The sequence below is a fragment of the Ursus americanus genome, chromosome 28 (assembly GCF_024610735.1).
Source record: "Ursus americanus isolate L20-20 chromosome 28, mUrsAme1.1.p, whole genome shotgun sequence".
Classification (NCBI taxonomy): Eukaryota; Metazoa; Chordata; class Mammalia; order Carnivora; family Ursidae; genus Ursus; species Ursus americanus.
Window position 1 is genome coordinate 4,944,655 of NC_142154.1, and position 27,021 is coordinate 4,971,675.

The 27,021-nt window shown below is 47.3% G+C and overlaps 1 protein-coding gene and 1 long non-coding RNA gene across 3 annotated transcripts in view; both read left to right on the plus strand.

Annotated features, from left to right (window-relative positions):
* CRTC3 (CREB regulated transcription coactivator 3) overlaps positions 1 to 27,021 on the plus strand; it is a 95,270-nt gene that overhangs the window by 37,036 nt on the left and 31,213 nt on the right. For both annotated transcript variants that reach the window (XM_045813163.2, XM_045813162.2), the window contains exon 3: positions 18,805 to 18,924. In XM_045813163.2, the coding sequence (XP_045669119.1) occupies positions 18,805 to 18,924 (120 nt within the window). The remainder of the gene's footprint in view (positions 1 to 18,804; positions 18,925 to 27,021) is intronic.
* On the plus strand, positions 18,946 to 26,855 carry LOC148107546 (uncharacterized). Its single transcript, XR_015722089.1, has 2 exons — positions 18,946 to 23,484; positions 23,959 to 26,855. It is a non-coding gene; the product is annotated as an uncharacterized LOC148107546 (long non-coding RNA).

The following is a 27,021-nucleotide window of genomic DNA, read 5'->3' on the forward strand; positions in this document are numbered from 1 at the left end:
AGAGCGCACTCACGTGAGAGAGAGAGAGAGAGCGAGAGCGGATACACACAGAGGGAGAGGGAGAAGCAGGCTCCACTGAGCAGGGAGCCTGATGCAGGACTCGATCCCAGGACCCCGAGATCCTGACCTGAGCTGAAGGCAGACACTTCACTGACTGAGCCCCCCACATGCCCCTTTCTGCCTCTTTTTCTGTTGAGTACTTTATCTTCTTATTGCCCTATAAGAAGTCTTTATTATATATTAGGGACATTGTCTCTTTGTGTATTGGTTTTCTATTGCTATGGAACAAATGACCACAAATAAAAAAGAATTACCTTTTATTATCTGACAGTTTCTGTAGGTCGAAAGTCTGGCTACAGCTTATTTGGGCTATCTACTTGAGGGTCTCCCCAGGCCACAGTCCACATACTGAATGGGGCTGTGGTCTCCTCAGAGGCTGAGCTGGGAATATTCTTCCGAGCTCCTTCAGGTGGTTGGCAGAATTCATGTCCCTGTGGTTTGCAGGACAAAAGCATCACTTTCTTGCCACAGACCCCCCTTAGCCCCTGTGGGCCCCCCACACTTCCTTGCCACGTAGGCTTCTCCAACTTAGCCTCTGACTTTATGGCAGCTGATTTCTTCCAGACCAGTGAAGAAGAGTCTCTCTAGCACCCCTGCTAACAAGACAGGGTCTTATATATATCATAACATAGTCATGGAGCAATATTCTGTGATATCCTGTTGGTGAGAAGCAGGTTACAGGTCCTGCCCTCACTCACGCGCAGGGAATTACCAGAACGTGAACACCACGAGAGGTGGGCATCATCGGGTGACGCCGTGGAGTCTGCCCCTCGCAGTCTGCCTTAAATATTCCAGATATTTTCTCCATTTAGTCATTTTTATTTGGGAGTTTTCTGCTCCAATTTTTATGAGACAAATGTATTGGTCTTTTTTGTGCCTTCTATGTTATGAGTTGTAAGATGTTTAAAATGACCATCACTCTAAGATTTCTTAAACATTCACCAATTTTTTTCAACTCATATTTTGTTCTGTTACTATTATTACTTTGGAAATTATGATTTTTTAAAAAAGATTTTATTTTTAAGTAATCCCTACACCCAACATGGGGCTCAAACTCCTAATCCTGAGATCAAGAGTCTACCGACTGAGCCAGCCAGGCTCCGCATTTTGGAATTTATTTCGATGTGAGATTTGAAACAGATATCTCACTTCCTTTCCTCTATGACCAGTCTACTGTCTTAATTCTTGAATAATTTAATTTTTATATGGTTCTTTCTGTTTGCTTGCTTCGTTCCATTGATATGGCCATTTATTCTTCTGTCCTTTTGACATCAGTATAGTTACTGTGGCTTTATGATATGTTTTGATTTTAATATCATTTGTTTTTTGACTATTATTATTTGAATGTATACATCCAAAAAACAAATGATATTAAAAATATATTTTACATATATATATATAAAAGTAGACATTTATCTATGATATCTGTTTTTTGGTTTTCTTTATGATGGATTCTTTTTCCACATATCTATGTTCATGCAGTTCAAGATTAGAGACAATCAAAAGAGTGTGCAGTGATAAATATTCCTTCCATCTCTATTCTAGACACTCAGTTCACTCCCCAAAGGCAATCAGTATTGTTATGTAGATTTCAGCAAATGTGAATGTGTAATCCACTTTACCCTTTTACCTAGAAGGTAGCTAACCATACACATTTCTGTACCTGTTTTTTTCACCTTAATAGGTCTTGGAGACCCTTCCATATCAGCTCACAAGTAACACCCTTATTCTTGGGTTTTTGTTTGTTTTTTTTTTCTTTTGAATACTCAGTAGTATTCTGTTTATGGATCTACCATCATTTATTCAACTAGTTCCCTAATTATGAACATTTAAGTTATTTACATACTTTCAAAAAATTATACACTGTGTTGCAGTGAACAGCCTTATATACATACAATTTTATATGCATGCAGATAAAGCTGCAAGAAGAAATTTCTAGAAGTGGAATCTCTGGGGCATTTATAGTTTTGGTAGATATACGTGTCAGTTCTCCCTCCATAGAAGTTGTACCAATTTACATCCCTATCTACCATGTAGGAGAGTGCTGTTTGCCCACATCCTCCCCAGCTCAGGGCTTTATCAAACTGTTTGATCTTTGTCAGTCTCATAGATGAAAATTCATGCTTCTGTGTAGTTTTAAATTGCATTTCTCTTATTATGAGTGAGGTGCGTTTTTTCCATGCTTATGAATCATTTGTATTATCTCTACTGTGAGCAATCTGTATCTTTTGACCTTAATTTTTTTGGGTGGTTGATCTTTTTCCTCTTGGTGTTTTCAGGAGCTCTCTGTGTATTAGTTAAAGTAGACGTTTACTTGTCTTCTGGCTTCCTTTATGATGGATTCTTTTTCCATGCAGACATCTACATTTCTTTATGCAGCAAAATTTAATGTTTTTAAATGGCTTCTAGGTTTTTTGTCATGCTGTGTTCTCTTCGTTTCTTGTAATACTTTGTGCCTTCATTTTTAGATTGAAAATCTCTGATCCAGCAGGAGCTTATGCTAACGGAAGGCGTGCAGTGCGAATCTGACTTAATTTTTTTCCCGTTCGCTTGCCAGTTGTCCTGACACTGTTTATGAATAATCATCTTTCTCCACTAATTTAAAATGCCACTTTTATCATATACTAAATTCCCACGTTTTGATTATATTTTGAGACTTCCTATTCTCGTTATTGATTTATGCGTCTATTCATACATCAGAATCTCACTGTTTTACCTGATTTTTGTAGCTTTATGTTACATATTAAAACTCTGGTAGGGTTAATTCACTTCCATGCTTTTTTTCAATGATTTTTCCAGGCTATTCTTGCATGTTTATTTTTCCGGGTGAACTTTAAAATCGGCTTGCTAGGATCTTTTTTTAAAAATCCTGTCATTAATGGGTTTTATGCAGCTGAATAATGTGATCAGATTTGTATTTTAGGAAGATTACTCTGACTGCAGTGTGGAAACTGGGTTGGAGGAAATAAGATTAGAGACAAAAAAGATCAATTACAAGGTTGTCACAGTAATCCCGACAAGAGTAGATGGACAGGGAATGAGGGATAGTAGTGGGTTTGAGAGGTGTTTAGAAGGTCAGAGTGGCCAGACTTGGAGATGCCAGGGATGGCGAGGTTTGGGGAGGTAGCACTCAAAGATGATCCCAAGCATCCTGGATTAGGCAGCTGGGTGGTGCCGTTCCCAGAGATTCAAAACAGATGAAATTGGGCTGGTTTTGGAGGAAGATGAAGGAAGATGACAAATTCACTTCCAAACACGTTGAGCTTGAAATGCCTGCGGGCAGTCCTAGAAGAGTTGTCCACTGGGCTGTGGACTACACAGTTCTGAAGCGTTGCAGAGAGATCTGGGCTGGAGACCCAGGGTTGTAGGACAGCTTTGAAGAGCCTCAGCGTTCAGAGGATGGTCAGGAAGTCTAGGAGTCTGCAGAGAAGACTGGAAAGAAACACCCAGAGACGCAGGAGGAATCACAGGAAACCCAAAGAAAGTTTTTAAAAAAGAGTGAATTGTCACTCATTTCAGATGCTACTGAGAGGTCAAGTAACTTAAGAGCTGAAAAGTAACCATTGGATTTAGTAACAAGGAAAGTCCACAGTTATCTTGGGAAGAGACTTTTCAGCGGAGTAGAGGGGTAGGGGGCCGTGGGATGAGTGGGGGGTAAAGAACTCCTGGCGGTAACCCCTTCATCTTGAAACTTGGTGCAAAGAAGAGAGGGGCACATGGACGGATGAGCCAGTAGAGGGGTGGAGGGCTGGGATCCTCTTCGAGGACGAGGCATCACTGAGATGGTTGTAAGGACTTAGAGATCTCTAATTGACCAACGTGAATGGTCTAAAAGAGAGTGATACCATTATGATGTTGACATATGGTCTCTGACAGTTCTGACTTTTAATTTTGTTGAGTTTTGTAATATATTTGTTTGGCTCTTGTTAACATTTTTTGAATTCAGACAAAGAACTAAGAAATTGGAATCAGGTTTAGAAACTTAATTGGTGGTTAAGTTTAAGAACGAAGTACAGAGAAGTGTATTAGTATACCACCATTTATATGAAAAAAGGAGGAGCAGAAGTAAAAGATATTCTTATTTGCTGTGCATGCATAATCCGTATTTGGAAGGACTTTCAAGAAACTAGTAATCAAGTTACCCATTGGGCGGTGGGAACTGGGTAGAAGGAAAACAACAGCGGGGCATCGGTTGCCTCTTCACTGTCATCTTCCTATCTTTTTATTTGAGAATGTAAACATACTACTTATTCAAATCATTTGACCTAAGCTGTTTGGTTATCTCTAAAGGCAATAGTTCTGGCAGAGCCTGAATTTTTAGTTAGTGATAGCTCTACTTGTCTGTGATTTGTCTGTTCCTCTGCATACAAGAAGCACGAAGAAGCAGACTCTTGCTTTATGCTTTGAAGTGTGGAGCTTTGCCTTTTCTCTTCCCCACGGGAGACTGGAACCTTTGGGGAAGTGGACCGTCCTGGATCTTGGGTGAGGGAAGAGGACCATGGCCTGGCACTGCCTGGCCTGTCGGCCACAGCTTGACTGCGTGTGTGGTTAAGGGTTGTGTACCCATTGCCACCGTGGGCACCAGGGAGCAGTTCTCCTACGGTTCCATCAGTTCTGACACTGTCTACCTGGAGACAGGATCCAATCCTACAGACTAAGGGCTCCATCCCACCTGACTGCCCTCCTCCCCCTCACATGCACACACTTCCGGTCCCCACCTTACCTACAGCTTCTGTCCAACTTGGACTACAAGTCAGAGGTTCTTATGATCTCCTCCCTCTTTGGATTCAGTTAATTTGCTAGAGTGACTTACAGAACTCAGGGAAACAGTACTTCCGTTGACCAGTTTATTATAAAAGGTTATGATAAAGGATGCAGATGAACATCCCGGTGGAAGAGAGGCATAGGGCAAGCTACATGGGAAGGGGCACAGAGCTTCTGCTTTCTCTACTCTCCCCAAATCTCCATGTGTTGAACCCCATCCCTTTGGGTTTGTACAGAGGCTTCATTACTAGGTATGAGTGATTAAATCATTGGCCACTGGTGACTGGGTCAACCTCCAGTCCCTCTCCCCTCCAGAGAGATGTGGGGGGCACCAAAAGTTCCAGTCCACTAACCATGTGGTTGATTCTTCTGACAACCAGCCCTCACCCTTAGGTGTGTTCCAAAAGTCACCTAATTAATATAAGAAAAGACATCTTTGTTGCTCTCATCACTTAGGAAATTCCAAGGCTTTTAGGAGGTCTGTGCCAGAAACAGGGATGAAGACCAAATATTTGTTATAAATCACAGTATCAGTTATAAAGCTGGTTTATGGGGAAGAGAAAGAAGAAGGGGATCAGTCGTTACCCTGACACAGGCAGAAGCCTCACACTGGCTCTCCCTGTCCCAGCTGTGGCTCATCCCAGTGACAGTCCTGTGACTTTCCGTCTCTCTGTGATTGTTACAAATTATTCACAGGAAAATGAAAACAGGACTTTAACAAGATATCTGCACTCCCATGTTAATCGCTGCCTTATCCACAATAGCCAAGATATGGAAGCAACCCAAATGCCCGTGAACAGATGGATGGATAAAAAAGACGTGGAATATTATTCAGGCACGAGGAGGATATCCTGCCATTTGCAACACCATAGATGGTCCTTGAGCACATTATGCTAAGTGAGATAAGTCAGAGAAAGACAAGCACTGTACAATATCACTTATATGTGGGGTCTTAAAACGTTACACTTGTGAAAGAGTAAAATGGCAGTGACCAGGGTTTGGGGGTGGGGGGAGAAGAGTGATGGTGCTTAGGGGCACAAGCTTGGCACAAGTAGTAGATAAGCCATAGAGATGTAATGTACAGCATGATGAATGTAGACAGTATCACACTGCAATTATTAGTGTGATAAATAGCGCTATATTGGCAATCATATTACAATATATAAAATGTACTAAAGTAACATGCTGTACACTTTAAACTTATACAATTTAGGTATCAAATTTATTCAATAAAAAATAAGTGTAGAAATGGAAAAAATTATTGCCTGGAACTCAAAAAGTTTTCAAAACATCTCAAAAATTTTCCCAAGAATAAACAAGTAAAATACACAGAAAATGAAAGAAAAAACCTTTCGCATTGCTCAATAGGTTTCACTGTGGTTTTAGAGCAAATATCTAAATTATTGCACTGGTTAAACATATTTTACTTTTAATCTCTAGTTTTATAGTCCATGCTGATTGCACACCCCACTGTGGAACATCAGATGAAATAAAAAAAAATTACCACAAAATGTCGAAATCACACAGGCGTAACCAAGTTCACTAGTGCTAGTTTTCCTTATCCACTTTTTAGGGTACCAGATACCGGGGCTAGATGATGTTAGGGCTGTGTTAGTGCCTGATCTGAGTCAGCTGACCTCTCACTCTTCTGGTGACCAAGGAAGCTGGTTAATGACCATTTTCTTTCTGGGGCTGCCCTGTGGGGACCCAACGCAGGATCAGATCATTAGCTTTGTGAGCCGAATTCCTGGCCACTCAGTAGCTCCCCAGACTCCGTGGGGCTGGGCCCTGGGATCAAAGTGGGACACCTGCCCTCCCCCCTTCCCTCCTCCCTCTTCCCAGATGTGAGGCGGTCTGAGCCTGCATAGGCAGGGCCAACCTGGCTCATCCCTCCGGTCACAGGCTAGAGCTGGAGAAAGGCCCACCTTCCTTGGAAGGGACAGACCCCGCCGGACCTTTGGGAACGGAGACACTGTCAGTGCTGCCCCAGGCATGGAGCTCCGTAGCCCATCCAAAGGAGGGAGAGCAGCTCACATCAGTTTTTCCCCTCCCCTGTCTATAGGCAGAGGTGGCCACTTGCAGATAAGAAAAAAAGGCTTCCTTTTATGGGTTCTGCCAATTTTTCTATTTGGTTGACAAAAGGAATGCCCAGCCAAGTGAACTGACTGTCCAGACAAGCAACCGGACTTGCAGTTTTCACTCGAATTCAATGAAGAGCTTGGTCCCACCGACACATTCCTCCACTGATGTAGCTGGCTTCCTTCTGGAGAAGAACCCTCTTATGATGATGAATTTTTAGAAACCTCTCCTCTGGGCAGATTCCCTCCAGAGATTCCCCCAGGGACGTGGCCCAGCTCAGTGTAAGGGAAGGCATACCAGAAGCACGGCTGCATGAGGGAGGACTGGCCGGCCTGGGAAAGTAGTAAAGCAGTTGTCGGGCTCGGGCTCGGCTGCCGGAGCAGGGGTGCTGCACGGCCCCTGGGCGCGGGTGCCACGGTGCTGGTGGCCCACCTGCACGGGCCTTCCGAACTCTCGCCACTGTGTGTGCGACCGGCCAGGACGCGGCTGTGCCTCTCCGGGAGCAAGGACCCACACGAGGAAAAGTACCCCCGGCTCTCTGAAATCGAAAACAGGATGTATTTTTTTTAAACTCGATATGCTTTATTTAGAATTGCCATGTGCTGTTATAGCGAACTAAATATACCAGATTATTTTATTCCCCCTAAAAGCATTTTCTCATGATACTTTTCTAGTTCCTTTGTGAAATTATGCACGGATTTTGTCTTTTAAAGTCATGTAAAAAAAAAAAAGTATTTTCGTCATAATTTTTGCCGGCTGTGTGGTAGAAAACCTCACCTTTTGCATGTCTTTGAAAGTTATTGGGGTAAAGCTTAAAAAGGTACCCTTAATTTATGACAGTGTCACCGTTTTAATTTTTAAAAAGTAAACTTTTGGGGGGGTGCTTGGGTGGCTCAGTCGGTTAAGCGTCCAACTCGATTTTGGCTCAACTCATGATCTAGGGGTTGTGAGATGGAGCCCCGCGTCCGGCTCTGCACTCAGCGGGGAGCCTGCTAGAGACTCTCCCTCTGCCCCTCCCCTTCCCAGCCACGCACCACACTCTCTCTCCCCCTCTCTCTCAAATAAATAAATCTTTTTTAAAAATTAAACTTTTTATTTGGAAATGTAAAATGTACCCAAAAGTAAGGAATAGAATAATGAATGCCCCCCCTTATACTCACCTGTTTCAGTATTTTTTCCAGTTTTATTGAGATACAGTTGATATATAAATTATTTTAGTTCAAGGTGTACAACATAACGATTTGCTGTGTGTATATGTTGGGAAATGGTCACCGCAATAAGTTTAGTTAACATCCATCACTTCACAGTTAACATTTTTTTCTTGTGATAAGAACTTTTATATCCACTCTTCAGCAACTTTACAATGTATACAGTATTGTTAACTACCACCACCATGCTGTCCTTGACACTCCCAGAACTTAGTTACCCTAACCTGGAACTTTGTACCTTTGGACCACCGTCACCCACCTCCCCCACCTTTCATCTCCCAACAGTGTTCAAGATTTTGTCAGTTTTGTGTTATTTATCCCCCCCTTGCTTTTTTTTTTAATTCCAAATTACAGATTTCTTTTGGCCTCAGCGACACGTCTTACCACGTTTCGTCACAGTGGTGTAGGCAGTGTGATTGGGAGGGCCGCGAGAGGGAAGGGAGGGGGAAGAAGGGCGTTTCTCACCTCCCATCCCTACAGGAAGAGGCCTGTGCTGGGAGGCAGCCGGCTCCGGCACTCAGACCCCGTTTCCTGCCTGATCTGAAGTACCCACCTGACCCTTCTGGCCTCCGAGGACACCTGTGGCCTTACTCTGCCGGCCAGCTGCTCTCCTGTATGACCTGCCTCCAGGCCAGCCTCCTGTGCCCTGTCACTGCTCAAGTTGTAGCTTACAAAAACCAATTCTTTGCTTCCACAATTCTTTCACCTCACTGTCGTCATCGTAAGAGGCAGATCAGCTTCTTCTGGAGGAAATAATTGGGCAGACCCAGTTTACCGAGAGCTAATCTCTTGGGTCACGATCATAGCAGCAGAGTTTAAGGTCAGATTGCACTCAAAAGAAGGCCTCCCTCTCCACCAAACACACCGGGCAGGAGGATGCGGTGGGAACGGGCAGCTTCAGACTTTTCCCTTTGTGGGTACCCACATGGCATTTCCTGGAAAGAGAGGAAGATGGCTTTAGAGGCTGGGGGTCTCCATTAGCCCTTGCCATGCCCACACTCATCCCGGAGGGGCTGAAGGGGAAATTCTTCAGTTTAGTACAGAAAATTTTAGCCATCCACGAAAGCAGAAAGAAGAGAATAACAAACTCCCATATAGCAGTCACCAGTTTCAATAATTACCACCGTTTTGTCACTTAAACTTTCTGATGATGCACCCTAGCAGTAAAAAAGAGTTTTATATCCCCAATCTGGGTATCTCTGTTTATAAATTATAGACGCATACACTCTACTGTTATATCATGTACACAACAAGTAGAAAACTGAGTGGAAACAGGGCATCTAGTGTCTTCTCTACACCCCGTACACGTCCTGTACACCCCTGAGAGGCGCACAGTCGGCTGTGGAGCCCAGTTATGTGAAAACGTAATGACAGAGCGAATGTGTATGGGAACCACTGTGCCAAGAGGGAAGACGGGGGGGGGCAGGGTGACGGTCCTCACTGCTTTAGCCACTGCATCAGTGGGGTGCCACCCCCCCGTCCAGATAAGAAGCGTGTGCAGCCCGGCCCAAGACATGGACCTGTCTGCCTCTTCCTGAACAGGTGCCCCCAGGTGACCCCTGGGCCCCACACTCGGCACGTTTTATGCTTTGTTCTTCTCTTTTCTTTTTTTTTTCTTTTCTTTTCTTTTCTTTTTCTTTTTCTTTTCTTTTCTTTTCTTTTCTTTTCTTTCTTTCTTTCTTTCTTTCTTTCTTTCTTTCTTTCTTTCTTTCTTTCTAAGATTTTATTTATGTATTTGACAGAGAGGGAGAGAGACAATGAGCAGCAGGGAGACGCAGGGGGAGAAGCAGTCTCCCCACTGAGCAGGGAGCCCGACATGGGGCTCCATCCCAGGACCCTGGGATCATGACCTGAGCAGAAGGCAGATGCTTAACCAACTGAGCCACCCAGGCGCCCCGCTTTGCTGTTATTTCTTATTTGACAGATTATGTCTCCTGGCTCTCTGAGGTCATTTTGATTGTCGTGTGTGTGTGTGTGTGTGTGTGTGTGTGTGTGTGTGTGTGTGTGTGTTTGGACCTTTGCTGCCATAAAAAACAAACTTATCTCTGTCATTTTTTAGAGTAACCTTTTATCTTAGTTTATCTCATTAACTTTATTTCCCTTTTACTTTTTGTTTAAAATAAGGAGGAGGAAGGGGTAGCATAAGGGCCCCAGATGTGGTGACAGGGCAAGTTTCCAGCTGGAAGGTCTGGAAGCAGGTCTCCAGCTCACCGCCCCGCCCCCCGGGCCTGCTCTGCTCTTTGTAACTTCTTTGCACCTTCACAGTAGGGCTCGTTCGGTCCTTTGGAGATTGCATCCCCAATTCATTCGGCCAAAAAAGGCATACTCTTCAGGTTAAAAAACACAAACAAACACCAAAACATCCCTATGGTGATTCAGGGGCTCTGAGGGCCAAATGACCCTGCCAGGCTGGGGTAAGACTGGCCCGCAGACAGTGCCCACTGGCACGCTGCTGAGAGAGGAGCCTCACCTTGTTCCCAGAAGTTAGGAGCCTTACAGTCTGGCAGACCCAAGACCTCGCCCTCTGGCACGTGTGCAAGCGCCAGCCCAGCCCAGTACTCACACCGCAGACGGCAAAGGAAGAGCGTGGGGCTGCCGCGAGGGCGGGGGAACAGCCGAGGGCAGGTCTGACCCCGGAGATCTGTAAAGGAGTTGGGTTGTTTTTTGGTTTTTGTGTTTGATGGTGGTATAATAGAACCTCTAATCCAGCTGTGAAATCCTTTTTCTTCTGCACAGTTTATAAGGTAGTATTAAAATGGTCCGTTTAACCCCAAGGCATGAATTAATAGCCTCTTCTCTGTTGTGGGCAGGTCCTCACGACTCCCTCTCCTCATCAGGAGAACCAAAGGAGATACAGGCTGTGGCTGGGATGATCCCCAGCTGCGTTCTCAAGAGAGGCACAGTTGTCCCTTTGTTAGACTTGCCCTTTGACAAAGAGGGGGCCTGTAGCAGCTTCCATTAACTAGAGCCTGCATTAGAAAGCCCCGCAAGTTCAGGGAACCTGCCCTATTTCCCACACGCGTTAAGTCTTCACTGTTCCCCACGAGAAGTTCATTCAGTCCTAGCGGCCAGTCTTTCATAACTTCCCAAGAACTGAAGCAGTGAACTAAAGAGGAACACCATCACGGGCAGGCCAGACGTCCTGCAGGGCACAGGAGGGAGTGCAAGTGTGACCTTGAGGCCACGTGTGAGCTCGCCCTCTCCAGTCCGAGTCCCACCCAGCCCCGCTGGGGAGGAGGGACACAGATGTGAGCTCCAGCATACAGAGGAATTTAGAATGATTGAGGAAGCTTCTTAATTCTTCAGGAGGAAGCATGGGATGGTCAATAAATAGCCTTGGGACTTTCAGCTAACCTTTTATAAAATGCTGGGTTCCACACCTAGCGCAGATGGCACTGCTGGGTCCAACAGCGAGTTGTAGGTGTGCTATTTATGCCCCAGGACAGTCAGAGATCCCAGCAGGGCTGGTGTCCTTCTATCAGATCTCAGTTCTTGGTAGCTTTATAAGAATGTAATTTTATCTGAAACATTTCTCACTTTTTTATACTTTTTCTGTGGTATGCCAGCAAAAATCCACTCACAATCTCAAAAACAACTGATTTTTATGTAGGCTCCTTAGCCAAGGAGGCAAAACAGCGAGGTGGGGCCAACACTGTATGAGGCTCAGGGTCCTGAGTTCAAGTTTCCAGTTGCCACTAGCCGTGTCACCCTGAGAAAAGTTCCTCCTCATTCTGGATTCTGGTTTCTCATCTGGAGAAGGAAAGCATGGAGCTGGGGGGGGGGGTGTGGTCCGCAGTCCCTCTGCTGTCATCTGTGAAGCATCCTGATGAGCCAGACGCCCCCATTCCCTCCTCTTGCTCACCCTCACCTTGTTTTCGCCTGCAGCAGGCTGGAGGACAGGGTGGCCCAGTTTGTCAGGCTCAGGTAAGACGGGATGCAAGACCTGAGGGACCCCCTTCTGAGTGTTCCCCTTGGGGGTTCTTAACTGATTCTGTTGCTTAGAGACTTCCTTTGCTTCCTGGTTTACTGCTGAGATGGGTGAGGTTGCCACCCAAGTCACCCCTAGTTTAAGCAAGCCCACTGTCCTCACACCATAAGGTAACAGGGACATCACACCCAGCACATCCTCTGTATTGTCGGAGCTGCCTGCCAGGACGTATTTCTAGTGTTGACAGTGGTATTCCAGAAGAACATATGCTGTTCTTACAGAGTTTTATCTTTTTTCTTCTTGATCTGTAGTCATCATGCGTGCCAGTGGGGCTATTGAAAGTTGCCTTAGAATTCTAAAACACAGAATTGTTTCTGTTTGAATACCCATTATGCACCCCTTTGTAAAGATGCTGCGGTTAGGGTATTCTAAATCCAGGCTTTTTGAAGGAACCATTTACATGCTTCATCCTGGTATTCTGCATGTTTTATTTTTCTTTATTTTTTTATTTTTTTATTTTTTGAGAGAGAGTGCTTGCATGCATGTGAGCTGGGGTGGGGAGGGGCAGAGAGAGGAGAGAGAGAGAATCTTAAGCAGATTCCACACTCAGTGCAGAGCCTGATGTGGGGCCCGATCTCACAACCCTGAAATCATGACCTGAGCCAAAATCAAGAGTTGGATGCTTAACAGACTGAGCCACCCAAGCGCCCCATGTGCATGTTTTAAGTACATTTTTATTTATTTTTTTAAATGCATTTTTAAAAACTCATTAAAACTTCTTACAATGTAAGAATGGACTTGGTCATCCTATTGGCATTTAGATATTCGTATTTCACTTGAGAAAATTTGCAAATTACAGTTCTCCCTCTTTTAATAACATTGTATAGAAATATCATCATAAGCTAGAATTGATCTTTGTAGCAAGAAAAAAGTGCTACTTAGTCTTTCACAGGTAACGAATATACCGTAGCCAAGCGCCGGTGGCCCCGTCGGTGAAGCATCTGCCTTCAGCTCAGGTCTTGATCCCGGTGTCCCAGGACCAAGCCCCACGTCGGGCTCCCTGCTGACCAGGGAGTCTGCTTCTCCCTCTGCCACTTACCCCACTTGTGCTCTCTCTCAAATAAGTAAATAAAATCTTAAAAACAACATATACTGTAGCATATACAGAACAAGTGTACGTAGAATATACTGTAGGGTACTTTTAAGAATGATAATCTCCCGGAGTTGACAATAAACAGCCCTCCTCTTCTCAGACTTGAGCTCATTTTGTAACAAGGGTTTAGTAGGAATCTGCTTGTGGCTTGTTAGTCACGTGGAAAGATCTGGGGTTTCTAATTAACTACAAACTTAATGGTATGCCAACAGTGTGGTACATGTGCTCGAAGAGTTAATGCGAATATAGGTGACGTCGGTAGAACGGCAGTGCCTAATCAGAGGAAAGACTTTCCCCCTGGGAAGGGTAAGGAAAGTCAGCTGCAACTTTTCAGTCATTCATGCCAGGCTGCCGCTCTCCGAGGTGATGTGAGGCGGGCAGCAGATGGGTGCCCACACGCACAAAGATGCCTAAATGAGATCTCGGTCCCCTGGGGGCATGCTTGGAGCCCATGGTACTCTCTGCCATTGGCTCTGGACTAATGCCCGGAAACGCACAACTCTGCTTCTTTGGAAGATTCCTACGTCCTGTGTCATCTCAGAAAGAGTTTTCCATCAGTACTGGCCCTGTCACCCCCGCCCCTGCCAGCACCATCCTAATAGCTGCACACCTGAACCAGTTTGCCATCCACACGGAGATACTTTGAGCAACAGTCAGGAGCCTGAGACCAGGGCTGTCTGCACGTGGACATCCAGTTCTCAGCAGCGCCTTGAACTGCTCGAGATATGCCTCCTTCCCCCCACAGCCCAACCACAGAGTAGGTAAGAATTGGCTGTAGCTGACTACTTGCCAACTCAGGAGTCACTCTGACCCCCTGCCCCCCACGTTGCCCTTCACTGTTGAGGTCTGTGGACCCTTGGTGTTTGGGCTGCGCTCCAACCTAAGCCTGCCTTCTCTCAGATTGGGTGACTTAAGTGCAGAATCCACCTCTCCCCTGCCTCAGGCGCCCATGCCGTCCTTTCTTCCCACACTCAGCCCCTGGCAATTAGGTCACAACGTGAAGCAGAACTGGACAGCTCACCCCTTCACTGCTAAGGTTCCTGGGTGAGCCTGCTGGTGCTAAACCTCATTGTCAGGCCGTTGACGCGGGCACCTCTGCCTTTTCTCGGGCTGCCGCTGAGAACGTTGCCCTCCCCGCTGTGCCGTTCCCGTCTGCTTTCTAGTGCCCAGGGGGCCGTGTGAAGACTTGTGCCGGCCCAGGCCCTGCAGAGATTATTGGACCTCCCATCTGTGTATGTCTTTCAGAGTAAAAACCATTAAGCCATCCCAAGACAGACAAAAAGGTAAGGAGATCCAGCTCAATTCTGATTTTTCCCACCATGCTCCTTTGAGTGTTATTGGGCATCCTCTCAGATAGGTCCTTCCTCTTCTGCCCTTGCCTTGCTGAGCCCTAAGCATGTGCTTGGTCTGCCTGTGGGTGGTTCAGCACTGGCACCCCGACATCAGTGGGGAGGAGCTTTTGTACATGGAGGCGCAGAAGCCTCCTCTTCTTAATTTGGTGTCTGGGGCCCATGTTCCAAAATAGGGTGGCGTCTGGCAGAGTCCGAGCCTGAGGACATCCTCAAAACACGTAGGAACCAATTTGCAAGCTCTTTGGACTTGGCCGTCCTCTTGGTGCTCTTCAAGAAAAATAGGACTCTCCGCGTCACTGCAGCCTGTCTCTGCTGTCACTACCATATTAGTCAGCTTTGCTCTGGGAACAACCATTCCCCAAACTCTGGGACTTTGAGCAAAAAAAAATTTTTTTTTTTACTCTGTTTGCTGCTGGTGGCTGCACCTGCTGTGGCTGTCCTCCATGTCTCTTCTTCTACAGAACTGAGGCTGAGGGAGCATCCCTGTCTGGGTCGTGGAATTCTCATGACAGAAGGAAGAGAATATGAGAATTTCTGTTTGGACACATGTATGTCACGTCTGCTCATGAGGCATTGGCCAAAGCCAGTCACAGGGCCCTGTCAACATTCTTTTCAGCCATTCGTCCCCGGGTGGCAGCTTTCAGAGGTGACCTGGCATGGGCAGCAGATGAGTGCCTAACGAAAATCTAGGTTCCTTGGGGATACTTTGGGAGGCTCAGAATACTGGGTGAGCCCCTGACACTGGTGCTGCTCTTGTGGCCCATAAAAGGACTCTGCAGGGTGGCCTCACCTTCAGCAAGATGTTTCCCAGCGTCCTGCCACCGGACATGCATCCTCCTTCTCATGCCCGGTGGTCGTAATCGGCTTACGCTGTCATGTCAGAATCCCACAGACTGGGGGGCTAAACGACAGACATTTTTTCACAGTTCTGGAGACTGGAAGTCCAAAATCAAGGTGTCAACAGAGTTGGTTTCTGGCGAGGCCTCTCTTCCTGTCCTCACATGGCCTTTTCTCTGTATGTACGTGTTCCTGTTGTCTCTTCCTCTTATAACGACCCCAGTGCTATTAGATGAGAGCCTCATTACCATTTCACCTTCATTACCTTCCTGAAGGGTCTGGGTCCGTGACAGTCACACTGGGGTTAGGGCTTCAACCTGTGAATTGGGGTGGGGGGCACCTCAGCTGGTAACGCCCGGTACCCCTGGGATAAGGCAGCTTTCACATGCATGATCTAATTTCGTTTTCTGCACAGGCCTGTGAGGAAGTTATCAGCAGCATCATGTTCATTTTACAGATAAGGTGAAGTGACTTGCTAGTAAGTCAAGGATTCTGGACTGGAATCGCTTGACTCCAAATCACATGTTCTTTGAACTGCACCATGGAGGGTGGGCCTTACAAACGTTAGAAGTGAAGTACTGTGCACCTGCTGAATTAGTAACTCTAAGGGTTACGGAGTATACGGAAAATTGTTCACTAAATACTGTTAAGTACAGAATATAGACCACACAAATAGATGTGCTCTGTGGGTAGAAGCCTTGTGAAAGCTGAATGAAACTTGAAAAGGAATGGAAAGCGTGACATACTTGGCCTTCAGGGTGCCGGGGTTCTATTTCTTTTTGTATTAAAGTTGACCTAAGAAATACATTTTTTTTAAAGATTGTATTTTATTTTAGAGAAAGAAAAAGAACGAGCACAAGCAGGGGGAGAGGGAGAGTCCCAAGTAGACTCCCCACTGAGTGCGGAGCCCAACACAGGGCTCAGTCCCACAACCCTGAGATCATGACCTGGGCCGAAACCGAGAGTCGGAGGCTTAACTGACTGAACCACCCAGGCGCCCCAGAAATACATTTTTAAAGAACAGAATCTTAGGGGCGCCTGGGTGGCTCAATCGTTAAGCGTCTGCCTTCGGCTCAGGGCATGATCCCAGAGTCCTGGCATCGAGCCCCACATCAGGCTCCTCCGCTGGGAGCCTGCTTCTTCCTCTCCCACTCCCCCTGCCTGTGTTTCCTTTCTCGCGGGCTGTCTCTGTCTCCATCAAATAAATAAATAAAATCTTTTAAAAAAATTAAAATAAAGAACAGAATCTTAGCTCTCAGCAAGTGTATAGTGTTTCATGGGCTTCGTCACTCCAAGTCCACTTCGGGCCCCAGCTTCCCTGACTGAACACCTACTTGAGCTCATTTCATGAACAAGGCAGGTCCCTGTGAGTCAAAAAGGCTAAATAGCCCAATATCATTTGGAGGAAGATCAGCTACCACAGGCGTAGAGAGTTGCAGTAGTGCCGTGGTGAGGAAGACAAGAAAATTAAGATGTTAGCAGAGAGCATCCCTCCACCCCCCCAACTGAGTCCAAGTAGCAGTACAGGATTTGGGCCCATGGGGATGAATGCCAAAGAGGCAAGTGTAAATAGCACGTGTGCGTGTCATAGGAAGTCTGTAAGACGTTCCAAGAACTTTCTGCTTTTTCAGAACCCCTTCTGAAGACCCTCAGCCCCACCTCTGTGGGCTGGCCTCTGAGAGCCCAGTCTGGCAGTACTTGTACTCTGAGACTCCTCAGTGAAAATGTTGTGTCTTCAAGTGCATTTCACATCACCATGGTGAACATTGGTTGCGTTACCAGAGAATCCTCCCTTTTGTCCTGGAACAAAGTCATCTGTCCCCTCTGTCTGCTGTGTAAACAGGTTCTGAACAAGCGTGCTGTTGGGTATGCATCCTCTTGATTAACAAAGGCGTTTCAGCTTGTCCCTCCCTGGGAGAACGTGCTGTATTGTCTGAGATCAACACCCCGCTTACCCGTCACAATGGCTCTTTCTCTTCCAGGCCCTCAGAAGTTGGTCCTCACCAAGATCTCTTTATTTTAGGAGGTCACAGATTTAGGTTGTAAAAATAGGTTAGAACCGTTAGACTAGGGGCGCCTGGGTGGCTCAGGTGTTAAGCATCTGCCTTCAGCTCAGGTCATGATCCCAGGGTCGTGGAATCAAGCCCCGCATCAGGCTCCCTGCTCAGCGGGAAGCCTGCTTCTCCCTCTCCCATTCCCCTTGCTTGTGTTCCCTCTCTTGCTGTCTCTCTCTGTAATAAATAAATAAAATCTTAAAAAAAATTAGACTCAATTAGCCCAGACATTTTATCAGCCCACTTCAGAAAAACAGGAGTCATCCCCAAATCCAGCGTGAGAAAATCCATATGTTTAAAGAAGAAAAATTAATGACCAATTCTTAGCTAAAAGCAGCTCCCCTATAAAAACGTATTCCATTATGTGATTCCTTTTAGAGTAAACTATTTACATATGATTCCACTTACATAAAAGAAAATCTGTTTTCCTATGTTTCACAAACACGGTCCTTGCCAAATAGTGTGTACACATTACTCGCACATCGTATGTGTGATCTAATGGTCCAGCCTGGCGTTCGGTCTTCAGCAACCAAAAAGTTTGCCTTTTATGATGCCGGTCTCAAAAATGTTACAAATGCACCCAAGCCTCCCTTAACAAAGGACTTTGGATTTATTGAGCACGGATTTACCCTGAATCTGTTTATATTTTCACTTGTGCCATTTTGGGGAATAATGAGTTACATATTTTCAACTTGTATTGAGGTAGTATTCTTCTCTCTCTGCTTAATTCAGGGGCTACAAACTCAAATGTCTAACACAGTAAGTCAATCCAGTGATCTGGTGTAAGCATTAAAAGCATGAGAATGGGGATCCCGCCTACAGAGAGCAGACACTCTCGATTTCTGACCCTTCTGCTACGTGGGAATGTGGGACTGGCGTGGGCAAGGGGTTTGGGTTTTTCACTGAAAGCCTCAAACCTGTATTTTTAAAAATTGTCCATTGAATCAAAAATTTAAAAAGACTCTGTGCAGAGCAAGTAGTCCACGGTTTGTAGGTATCCGTTCTAGTTCTGGTATCCAGCTTATCACTATCTTAGATACACTTCTTTTGCGTTTCAAGTGTACTTCTGAGTGTCTGGGGTGAGATGTATGAACCGTAGTCCCGCCTCCGAATTATGACAGCTTTCAATATTATCATTCTTTCAGCGTTCATCTTAACACACCAAAGACTGTTTTAAATTGCTCTGTAACCCTATGGAAACAGCCCCACGTGCTACGTGACTTGATTTGCCTTGACTTGAGGCCCCTTCGTGAACACTTGTAGAAACCTGAAATCAGTCTTTCCATCTGCTGTTGTTAGCTGTCGTTGTTCTTGAGGGTGAGGGGCAATTTCATGGTCACGAGCCAACTCCTGTCCCTTCTCTCTGCAGCCATCCCTTCACCAGGCTGATAGCGTGCGGGGGACCCGCCACCACGGGCTGGTGGAGAGGCCAGCCAGGACCCGCTTCCACCCTCTCCACCGAAGGTCTGGGGACAAGCCGGGACGACAAATATCCTTTCTCGTTGTCGGGGGGGACAGAGGGAGTATGAGTTTTGAAATGTTTGAAAGGTTTTCAGGACTTATCTTCCCCCACAGTTCCCCTTTGGCCTCAAAGCCTTCATTTTATCTGATGAATGGAGGCAATAAAAATAAATGAGTTGTAAACTAGAAACATCTCTGCAGCCAAAAGTTGGAAAGATCATCGTGGATATTTACTTGATGAAAACATTGATAGAGTTGAGTTGAGTGAAGGAACAGAACATAAACAACCCGTAACTCAGCCCTGTTGCGAGGCCTCCTCAGCAGTCTCTTCAGAAAGCAGATAAGTCAGAGCTAAACCTGACTTTGAACCAGGTTAGAGCGAGTTAGCCTATCGAGCTAAAACAGATATTTTTATTTCTGTTGACCCGGTGACCTGCCGTTAGAACTTCCAGAAGAAATGTCATAGGATCTTCTATTTATGCAGTTCTAAACTCAGCAGATGACACCTAAGATAGAAAGCCGGTAGTTAGGAAATTTCTTATGCAGCACATAGGCCAAATCCTATGCTGTTCAGTAGGAATAAGGAGAAGGAGATTTCGAATTTATCAGGGGCCGGGGCCCGGGGGATGGGGGGCAGTCACCGCTGGGCCACCAGCTGTGTGCTCAGGGCTTCAGGACACAGAACTGAGCTGGGTTCTGTGGGAGAGCACGGAGAAGCAGTGTGCCAGGAGGGCCGGCACTCTCCCTGCACGCTCCTCACGGGTGGAGGAAGGCACAGGAAGGCGGGGTGAGTGTTACTGCAGAGCTGAATTCCTGGCAGTGATGGTAGGGCTGGCTTCTCGAGAAACCAGGAAGTGGGGGGAGGGCACGCATGTTTGCTGAGCACCTACCCATGCCAGGCACTGTGCAGGGCAATTGATGTGTCATGTAGTCCTCAAACTCACTGAGTAGTTCATTTTTTTTAACCCCCCTTTTCCAAGGAGAAAACTGAGTGGCAAAGTCACTTGTCCAAGATTCCACTGCTGAGGTTGGAAGGGTGCAGATTCAGCCCAGGGCAAGCTGAGCCCCAACCTGGGCCTCTCCCCTCCCGGCTCCACTCGGTGGGTGGGCCCCAGGACCCCCGTCAAGAGAGGCCCTGTGGGAGGAGTTGTAGGACACACAGAGGGAACCACGACCTCTCCTGCCCCCCCCACCCCGTTTCTTGCCGTTTCTGTTTGGAGGCGGGGATAGTGACCCCAGGGAGTGTTCGTTTCTCCCGTCTCTTCTGCCCCCAGGGACACACCGCGTTTAGTCCACAAGAGACCCTGACTTGTGGTCTTGTGTATTTTGTGACCACTGTCAGGGAGGGTGGAGATGACAACTGAGTCTGCAGGTTTCCTTCTGGAATGTGTCCTAACTTCCATAGAAAGTGCGAGGGAGAGGAGAATCCAGCCAATTCTTCTGCTAGTGCGCACGTGTGGCTGGAGTAAGTACATCAGACCGTTGTCTAGATGGCTGGGAGTTTTCAAGCAAAAGACTCTGAGTGTTTCTTTGCTTGATCTAACAGTATGTCTTTCTCTAATTTCTCAATTCTCTTTTTCTCCTGTAGGTGTTCTCCCTAAATATTATAATACATATGTGGCATATTTATAGCCATATTTATAAATATCTATTTGTAGCTATCTCAGATCTTTTTGCAGCAAGGGTGGTCTAAGTATATACATATGCTCACCGCTTTTTAACTAAAGAAATAACTTAGAAGAGGAGGGGATCAAAGGAAAGTGACAGAGGACAATGTTCATTCACTTAAAAACAATCTGAGTATTCACTAGTGTCAGGCCCCGCTTAGACGCTGTAGGTGTAACGGCGAGTGTGATGTGCTCCCTGCCCTCAAGGTGCTCACAGAGGTCACAACGCAGTGTGGCGAGCTGAATCTCAGACCGCTCGGGTTGCGTGAGCTCGCAGGAGGGGCAGCCTGGACCGGCGTTGGGGGCCGGAGAAGGCATCCTGGAGGTATATCTGAGGCTTGAAGGAGAAGCAACAAGTAAGGGGATAATGCATTCATGTATTCAGCAGGTATCTACAGTGTCTCTTCTCTGTACAAGAACTGTTTTTTGGGTTTTTTTTAAAGATTTTATTTATTTGAGAGAGAGAGAGCACAAGCGGGGAGCGGCAGAGGGAGAAGCAGACTCCCCCGCTGAGCGGGGAGCCCGACACGGGGCTCGATCCCAGGACCCCGAGATCATGACTTGAGCCTAAGGCAGACACTCGGTCAACTGCCCGAGCCACCCAGGTGCCCCTGTACCAGTACTGTTCTAAGCACAGAGACTCCGTGGTGAATAAGACATGTCCCTGCCTTCATGAATTTACAGTCTGGGGGAGGCGACAGACGGCAGACAGGTAAAAAAATGATTAAGGCAAATGACCGTACATAGTGGTAAGTGGTACAGAGAGAGGAAGATAGCTGGAGAGGGAATGTTCCAGGCAGAGTCTCAGAAGGAGTGACTACACCATGTGTTCAGGGGACTCTGTCTCCTTCCAGGTGATTTATCATAGGGTGTAACTTGACCCATGTACGGGTCACCTTGTGAGAGCAACAGCGAAAAGCAGGTTGCTGGGGCCCAGGGACTGGTTCAAAAAAGCCTCTTGAGCTTAAGCCTGTCCATTAATGGACAGCGTGTCTCTTCTGCAGAATCAAGGGACCATGAGCTCCCGGTGAAATATAGGAGAGGGATGATTTTATGTTGAAGATGCTAATAGATTCAGGAGAACTTGGAGAAAGATTCCATCTTTCCTTTCATGGCCGTTTGATTTAGAAATAATTGGCTTAAATTGCTTTCACACATATGTCTATTACCTCCTAACGCCTGTTACCCACTTCTGTCTTTTGCAAGTGTTAACACTGGTTTGAACGCTTGTTAGAACAAAAAGAAAAAATGTATTCTAAATTCTCTTCTTACAGCTGTTTCTTGGCTTGGAAGTTATTTTAGAAGGGGCAGACCAGCCTAGACAAGGGTTTAGCCCTATTATACAGTCTCACATAAAATGAACATTGTTTAATAAATATTCCGGCTTCCTCGCAGAGTGGGCAGCCATGGCAAGCAGAGCGCCGGCAAGGGGAGATTCCTCCTGCAGTGGGCGGCCACGGCCTCAGAGGACGCGAGTGCCGTGGGCTTTGCTGCCGGCCTGCATGGCCACCACAGGCAAAGACCACGACAGCTGGGCTCTGGCCTGGAGCCACCCTCAGGGCACAGGAGAGTCACTGCCTGGTCCCTGGCTGGGGCCTGGGCTTAAGAACTCAGAATGCAGGCTCTTCTACCCTTTCCCACGCGCTCATGCCTTCAGTGGCCCTCCTCACTCCTCAAGGGCAGCAGACACGGGTCCCAAACCCCATCTTGTGGGATTTCTGAACAATTAACGTAAGTGTTATCCCTGTGGATAATACATTGAGAAAGAAGGGGACACACTGAAGCATCATAGAAAATGCCTTCCTCTAAATGTGTTTTTAGAAAGAGAGAAAAATAATAAATGTCTGGAAAATTTCTGATTTATTTTCCCAGCAAGCTTCGAGAGTATATTGCATCTGGGAAGCCAGCGGGAAGGGTCGTGAAGACAGGCATTAAGACCGGCCCAAGTTAGGAATGGCTTTCCTCTTTGGAACAGGCTTTGCTTTGATTCTTTTCATACGATGAGATGAAAATTTTAGGGCACTGCTTTATAGAACACTGTTTCTTTGACATGCGTGGCCTGTTAGGTTTGAGGAAACACTACTCTCTGTCCCCCTACCCCCACCCCGAGCTTCACAGATGAAGTTAGGGCTCCCAGAAGCCCTGCGGTTTAGAAACGTTCTCTTTACTCAGGACTAACAAAATTTATTTGATCACAGCACCCAATTTTCCCCTAATACCCATCAGTGATTTCCATGGTGAAGGACAAGGAAACGGCTGGGGTGTAGAGTTTTGGGGGGAACATCGTCAGATGTCCAAATTCCCCATGCCACCTAGCTGCCACTAGTGTGCTGAGGGAAGCAGGAGGACGTTCTCACACATGCGAGCACTCCAGAGGAGCCCACTCATACACTTTCCCTAACATTTGACTAAGATGTATTCTATCAGGACATAGAGGCAGAAAGGACAAGAGGAAGTAGCGTGATGGCGAAGACATGGTTGAGAAATTAGGAAGGAACCAAACTGTGAGCAGCTTTGTGTCTTAAATCTGACCCTGGAACTGCGGGTTCTATTAAGCCGACTCGGAGTTCCCTCGCCCCGCCAGCTGCATGGGCGGTCACAGGCCTGCCCCACAAACGCTGGCCCCGGAGAACCCAGAGTCCCCAGAGTCCCCGAGGCTAGGAGAGAACATGGCCAGCGGCCAGGCTGCCTGGAGCAGGCCGGGCCTGAGCCCTGCCCCAGGTGCACTTACCACATGGGAACAGGAAGCCAAAAGCAGAAGCTTGGCTACGATCTCCAGCCACGAGCCAGGCGGCACAGAGAAGAGGCAGGGTGGAACTCTGTGGCGCTTCTGTGGCTCAGTGACCCCACCCACGGTACGTGGGCCCAACAGATGTCCTGTCTTATCAGCAGAAGAGCTACTCCCCTTCCTTTGGGGAAGAGTGAGTAAGAAGCTTCCCTCTGCTGCTGCCCGCATGGAGGAGTAAGGGCGCCCCTTTGTCCGTGGTCCGAGGCAGGAACACGAGGAGGCGTTTCCTTTACAAGCTGTAGGCACTTGGGGAGCATCTCGGTCGGTGAAGTACGGGCGAACTGACTAGAAGAGGGGCAGAGGCGCCAGAGAGGAGGAGGAGGAGGTGGTTTTCAGGTGGGGTCTGAAGTTACTTTTGGTGTGCAGCTGAAGGGGCAGCAGGAAAGTCGGACTTGGAGGCCACGCACTGTTGGCCGCCGGGGGTCTGGGTTTGTGAGTTATTGCGCCCCCAGGGCCGCCTGAAGCCAGAGGCCGGGGCGGGGCTGACCCAGGTGAGCTTGGGGGGCCTGGCTCTGTGTCCTTGGGCGCGCCTCCCCAAGTGTCTCCAGCCTCCTGGGCTGCCCCGCAGTGTGGCACCCGGCGAATCTGTGGCCCTTCTCTCCCACAGGTCCCTTTGCCAGCAACGTGGGCTGAGAGGCTGCGAGGCCGCAGAGCTCAGGGAGCGGCAGGATTGGAGGCAGAGGAGGAGCAAAGGATCTGGAAAGGAGTGCACTGGGTGGGGGCGGGGAGCGGTGCAGGTGGAAACGTCTTTAACCTATGCTGACTGAGGAGGGGATGGCCCTGGAGCTGGTCTGGCTCTTTAAAAACCCTGCTGCCAGCTGCTTTTCCGTTTGGTTGCTGGCAGCTGGTAAGCATTCCAAAAATGTTTGTTGACTCAATGGTAAATTCAGGTTTACAAATAAGGCTGTTTCCCATCTTTAGGCTCTATAGGACCTACCAGTGTTGTGGAGTAGTCAAAGCCACCTAAATGAACTTTCCTGAAGTCTTCAGAGGAAGAAATAAACCTTTTCTAGGTTTCGCTTTGGTTGACTTTTTTTTTAAAAATATTTTATTTATTTACTTGATAGAGCACAAGTAGGGGGAGCAGCAGGCAGAGAGAGAGGGAGAAGCAGACTTCTCGCTGAGCAGGGAGCCTAATTGGGGGACTCCATCCCTGGACCCTGGGATCATGACCTGAGCCAAAGGCAGAGGCTTAACCTATTGAGCCATTTAGGGGCCCCAGCCTTTGGTTGATTTTTAACTGTAAACCAATAACATTAGTGGTTCTCTTAATGCCAACGGTTCTTGGGTTTTTTAGTATTCAGTAAGTGAGACGTGACAGTGAGAATTAAGAATGCTCAGAGGTCACATCTTTTCACGTTTGATGCCTCAGCCTGGTCGTATTAAAAATCCCAGCCAGGTGTGGTAGCACGCCTGGGGGTACAGCTCGAGCTCGGGAGTTCTGGGGTTTAGTGCGCCACGCGGTCGGGTGTCCAGGCTAAGTTCTGCACCAGCACGGTGACCTGCAGCTGTGAGGGACCCCCCGGTTACCCAAGGAGGGGTGAACCTGCCTGGGGAGGAGCAGAGCAGGTGGGCAGGGGAATCGCTCCTGCCAATAGCTGCTGTACTCCAGCCTGGGCAACATGGCCAGACCCCCGTAAAAAAGAAATTTCAGGAAATCACTACATGTTCATGTTGTTAATATACATCAGAAAGCCTAAAACGCTAATTGGAACCTCAGCATTGAAGTAATCGGTGTTTGATCATGATGTTACTGTTACTGTTCTATCCCTGCGCGCCGAGTTGTGTTAGCGGGACTACTGATGGGGACTTAGGATGGCCATGTACCGAGAGAAGCAGTAACTTTCCGCTTCGTGAGATTACTCTCCTCTGGACGGAGATTCATCAGACTCTGCAGGAAAGGGAAAGATAGATGATCACAGGTGGTGAGAGTCAGTGCCTCCTCGCTAATGGCTCTGTTGGCGAAGATGCTGGAGTGCTCCGTCTCGGGGGGAGGGTGGCTGCTTATTTCATGACCGCCTTCGCCTCTTTTGTCTCCTCCTGTGGCATATTCTAGTCTGCACTTCATCTACGTGAAGCCTAACAGTCAATGTCGAAGAAATGGTTCTCTTTTGAAAATCATCTCATCTACTGTATTGACTCCAATTCAGATGAAGGACTAAGCTAACTGGATAGGACAAAACAAATACACAGAAAGTGAAACGGGATCATAACGCTTCTCCTCGCAAAGGAGGCCGTTCACACAGATCATTGGGAACCCGTGAGTCCCACCTTGTACGAGTGCCAGATTCTGGGATGCCCAGCCCAGGCCTGCCTGATAGGCCCCTCCCCTCCCTCCTGAGCCCAAGCAGGTGACGGCTTCTATATAGAATCATTAAAGATTTTTTACTTTTTACTTTTTTTATTTTTTTTTAAGATTTTATTCATTTATTTGGGAGAGAGCACGAGCAGGGGGGAGAGGTAGAGGGAGAAGCAGGCTCCCTGCTGAGCAAGGAGCCCAGTGGGGGACTCGGTCCCAGGACACTGAGATCGTGACCTGAGCCAAAGGCAGATGCTTAACCAACTGGCTCAACTGGCTAACCCAGGCACCTCGTCATTAAAGATTTTTTAGCAGGAGAGTACTGTGATTAAAAGAACTTTAAGATTTGTTTATTTTTAGAGAGAGAGAGAGAGAAGGAACCGGGGTTGGGGCAGAGGGTGAGGGAGAGAGAAACCCACGCAGACTCCACACTGAGCTCGAGCCCGACACAGGGCTCCGTCTCAAGACCCTGAGATCATGACCTGAGCCAAAACCCAAGACTCAGTCACTTAACTGACTGTGCCCCCCAGGCGCCCCATGATATCAAATGTTTTAAGAAGACTATTCTGTGGGTGTAATGAACTAAATTAACCAAACGGCCCTACTGCCCTCAGCATGGATAGCATAGCCTCACATCTGTTTCTCTGTGCCTCTGGGTATGTTCCAAGGCATGCTGGACCCTGTGAAGAATACAGAATTTATAAAACGGAGCCCCTGACAACCTAAGGAGCTTCACATTTCTCCACAAATCTAATGCAGCTCTCTTTCGGTTATAAGTAATGGGAATCCTCAGCTTGAGAAAAGGAAGCTCACTGGCTTATGTCACTGGAAGCCCAAGGGCTAGATCCAGGGGTTCGTACGCTAGTATTGAGACTGTATCGGTGCCACGTCTGTGCTGACTTCCTACACGGACAGACTTTCTCTTTCAGGGCGTTACACGACTCTCAGGCTCACCACCCCGACTGAGGGCACTTCCTTTTCTCCTCCGAGGCACTCTTTGGGCTTGTTTGAGTCATGAGCCCATCCCTGAGCCAATCCCTGTTTCCACGAGCATAAGGTACCTTGACTGGAAGTACTCAGCCTGGTACATCCCACGGGACAGAGGGGCCCACGCAGAAACCTTACCAGGTTTGGGATGAAGGGCAGGGGCAGTTCTTGAAAACAAAAGATGCTATGCAGGCAGAAGAAAAAAAAAAAAGACCCCACATGAATCACACAAAGAGGGCACTGGTGGGAGGAATAGACTTCCCAAAGGAAGTTTATCAGAGAAACCGTGGAGAAAGAGCTGTCGGTGTAGAGAGAGATAAGAACCAGAAACTTGGGTGTTTAACTTTCCACAATTCTGGCTTCTTCGTTCTGCTTTGACTTTCC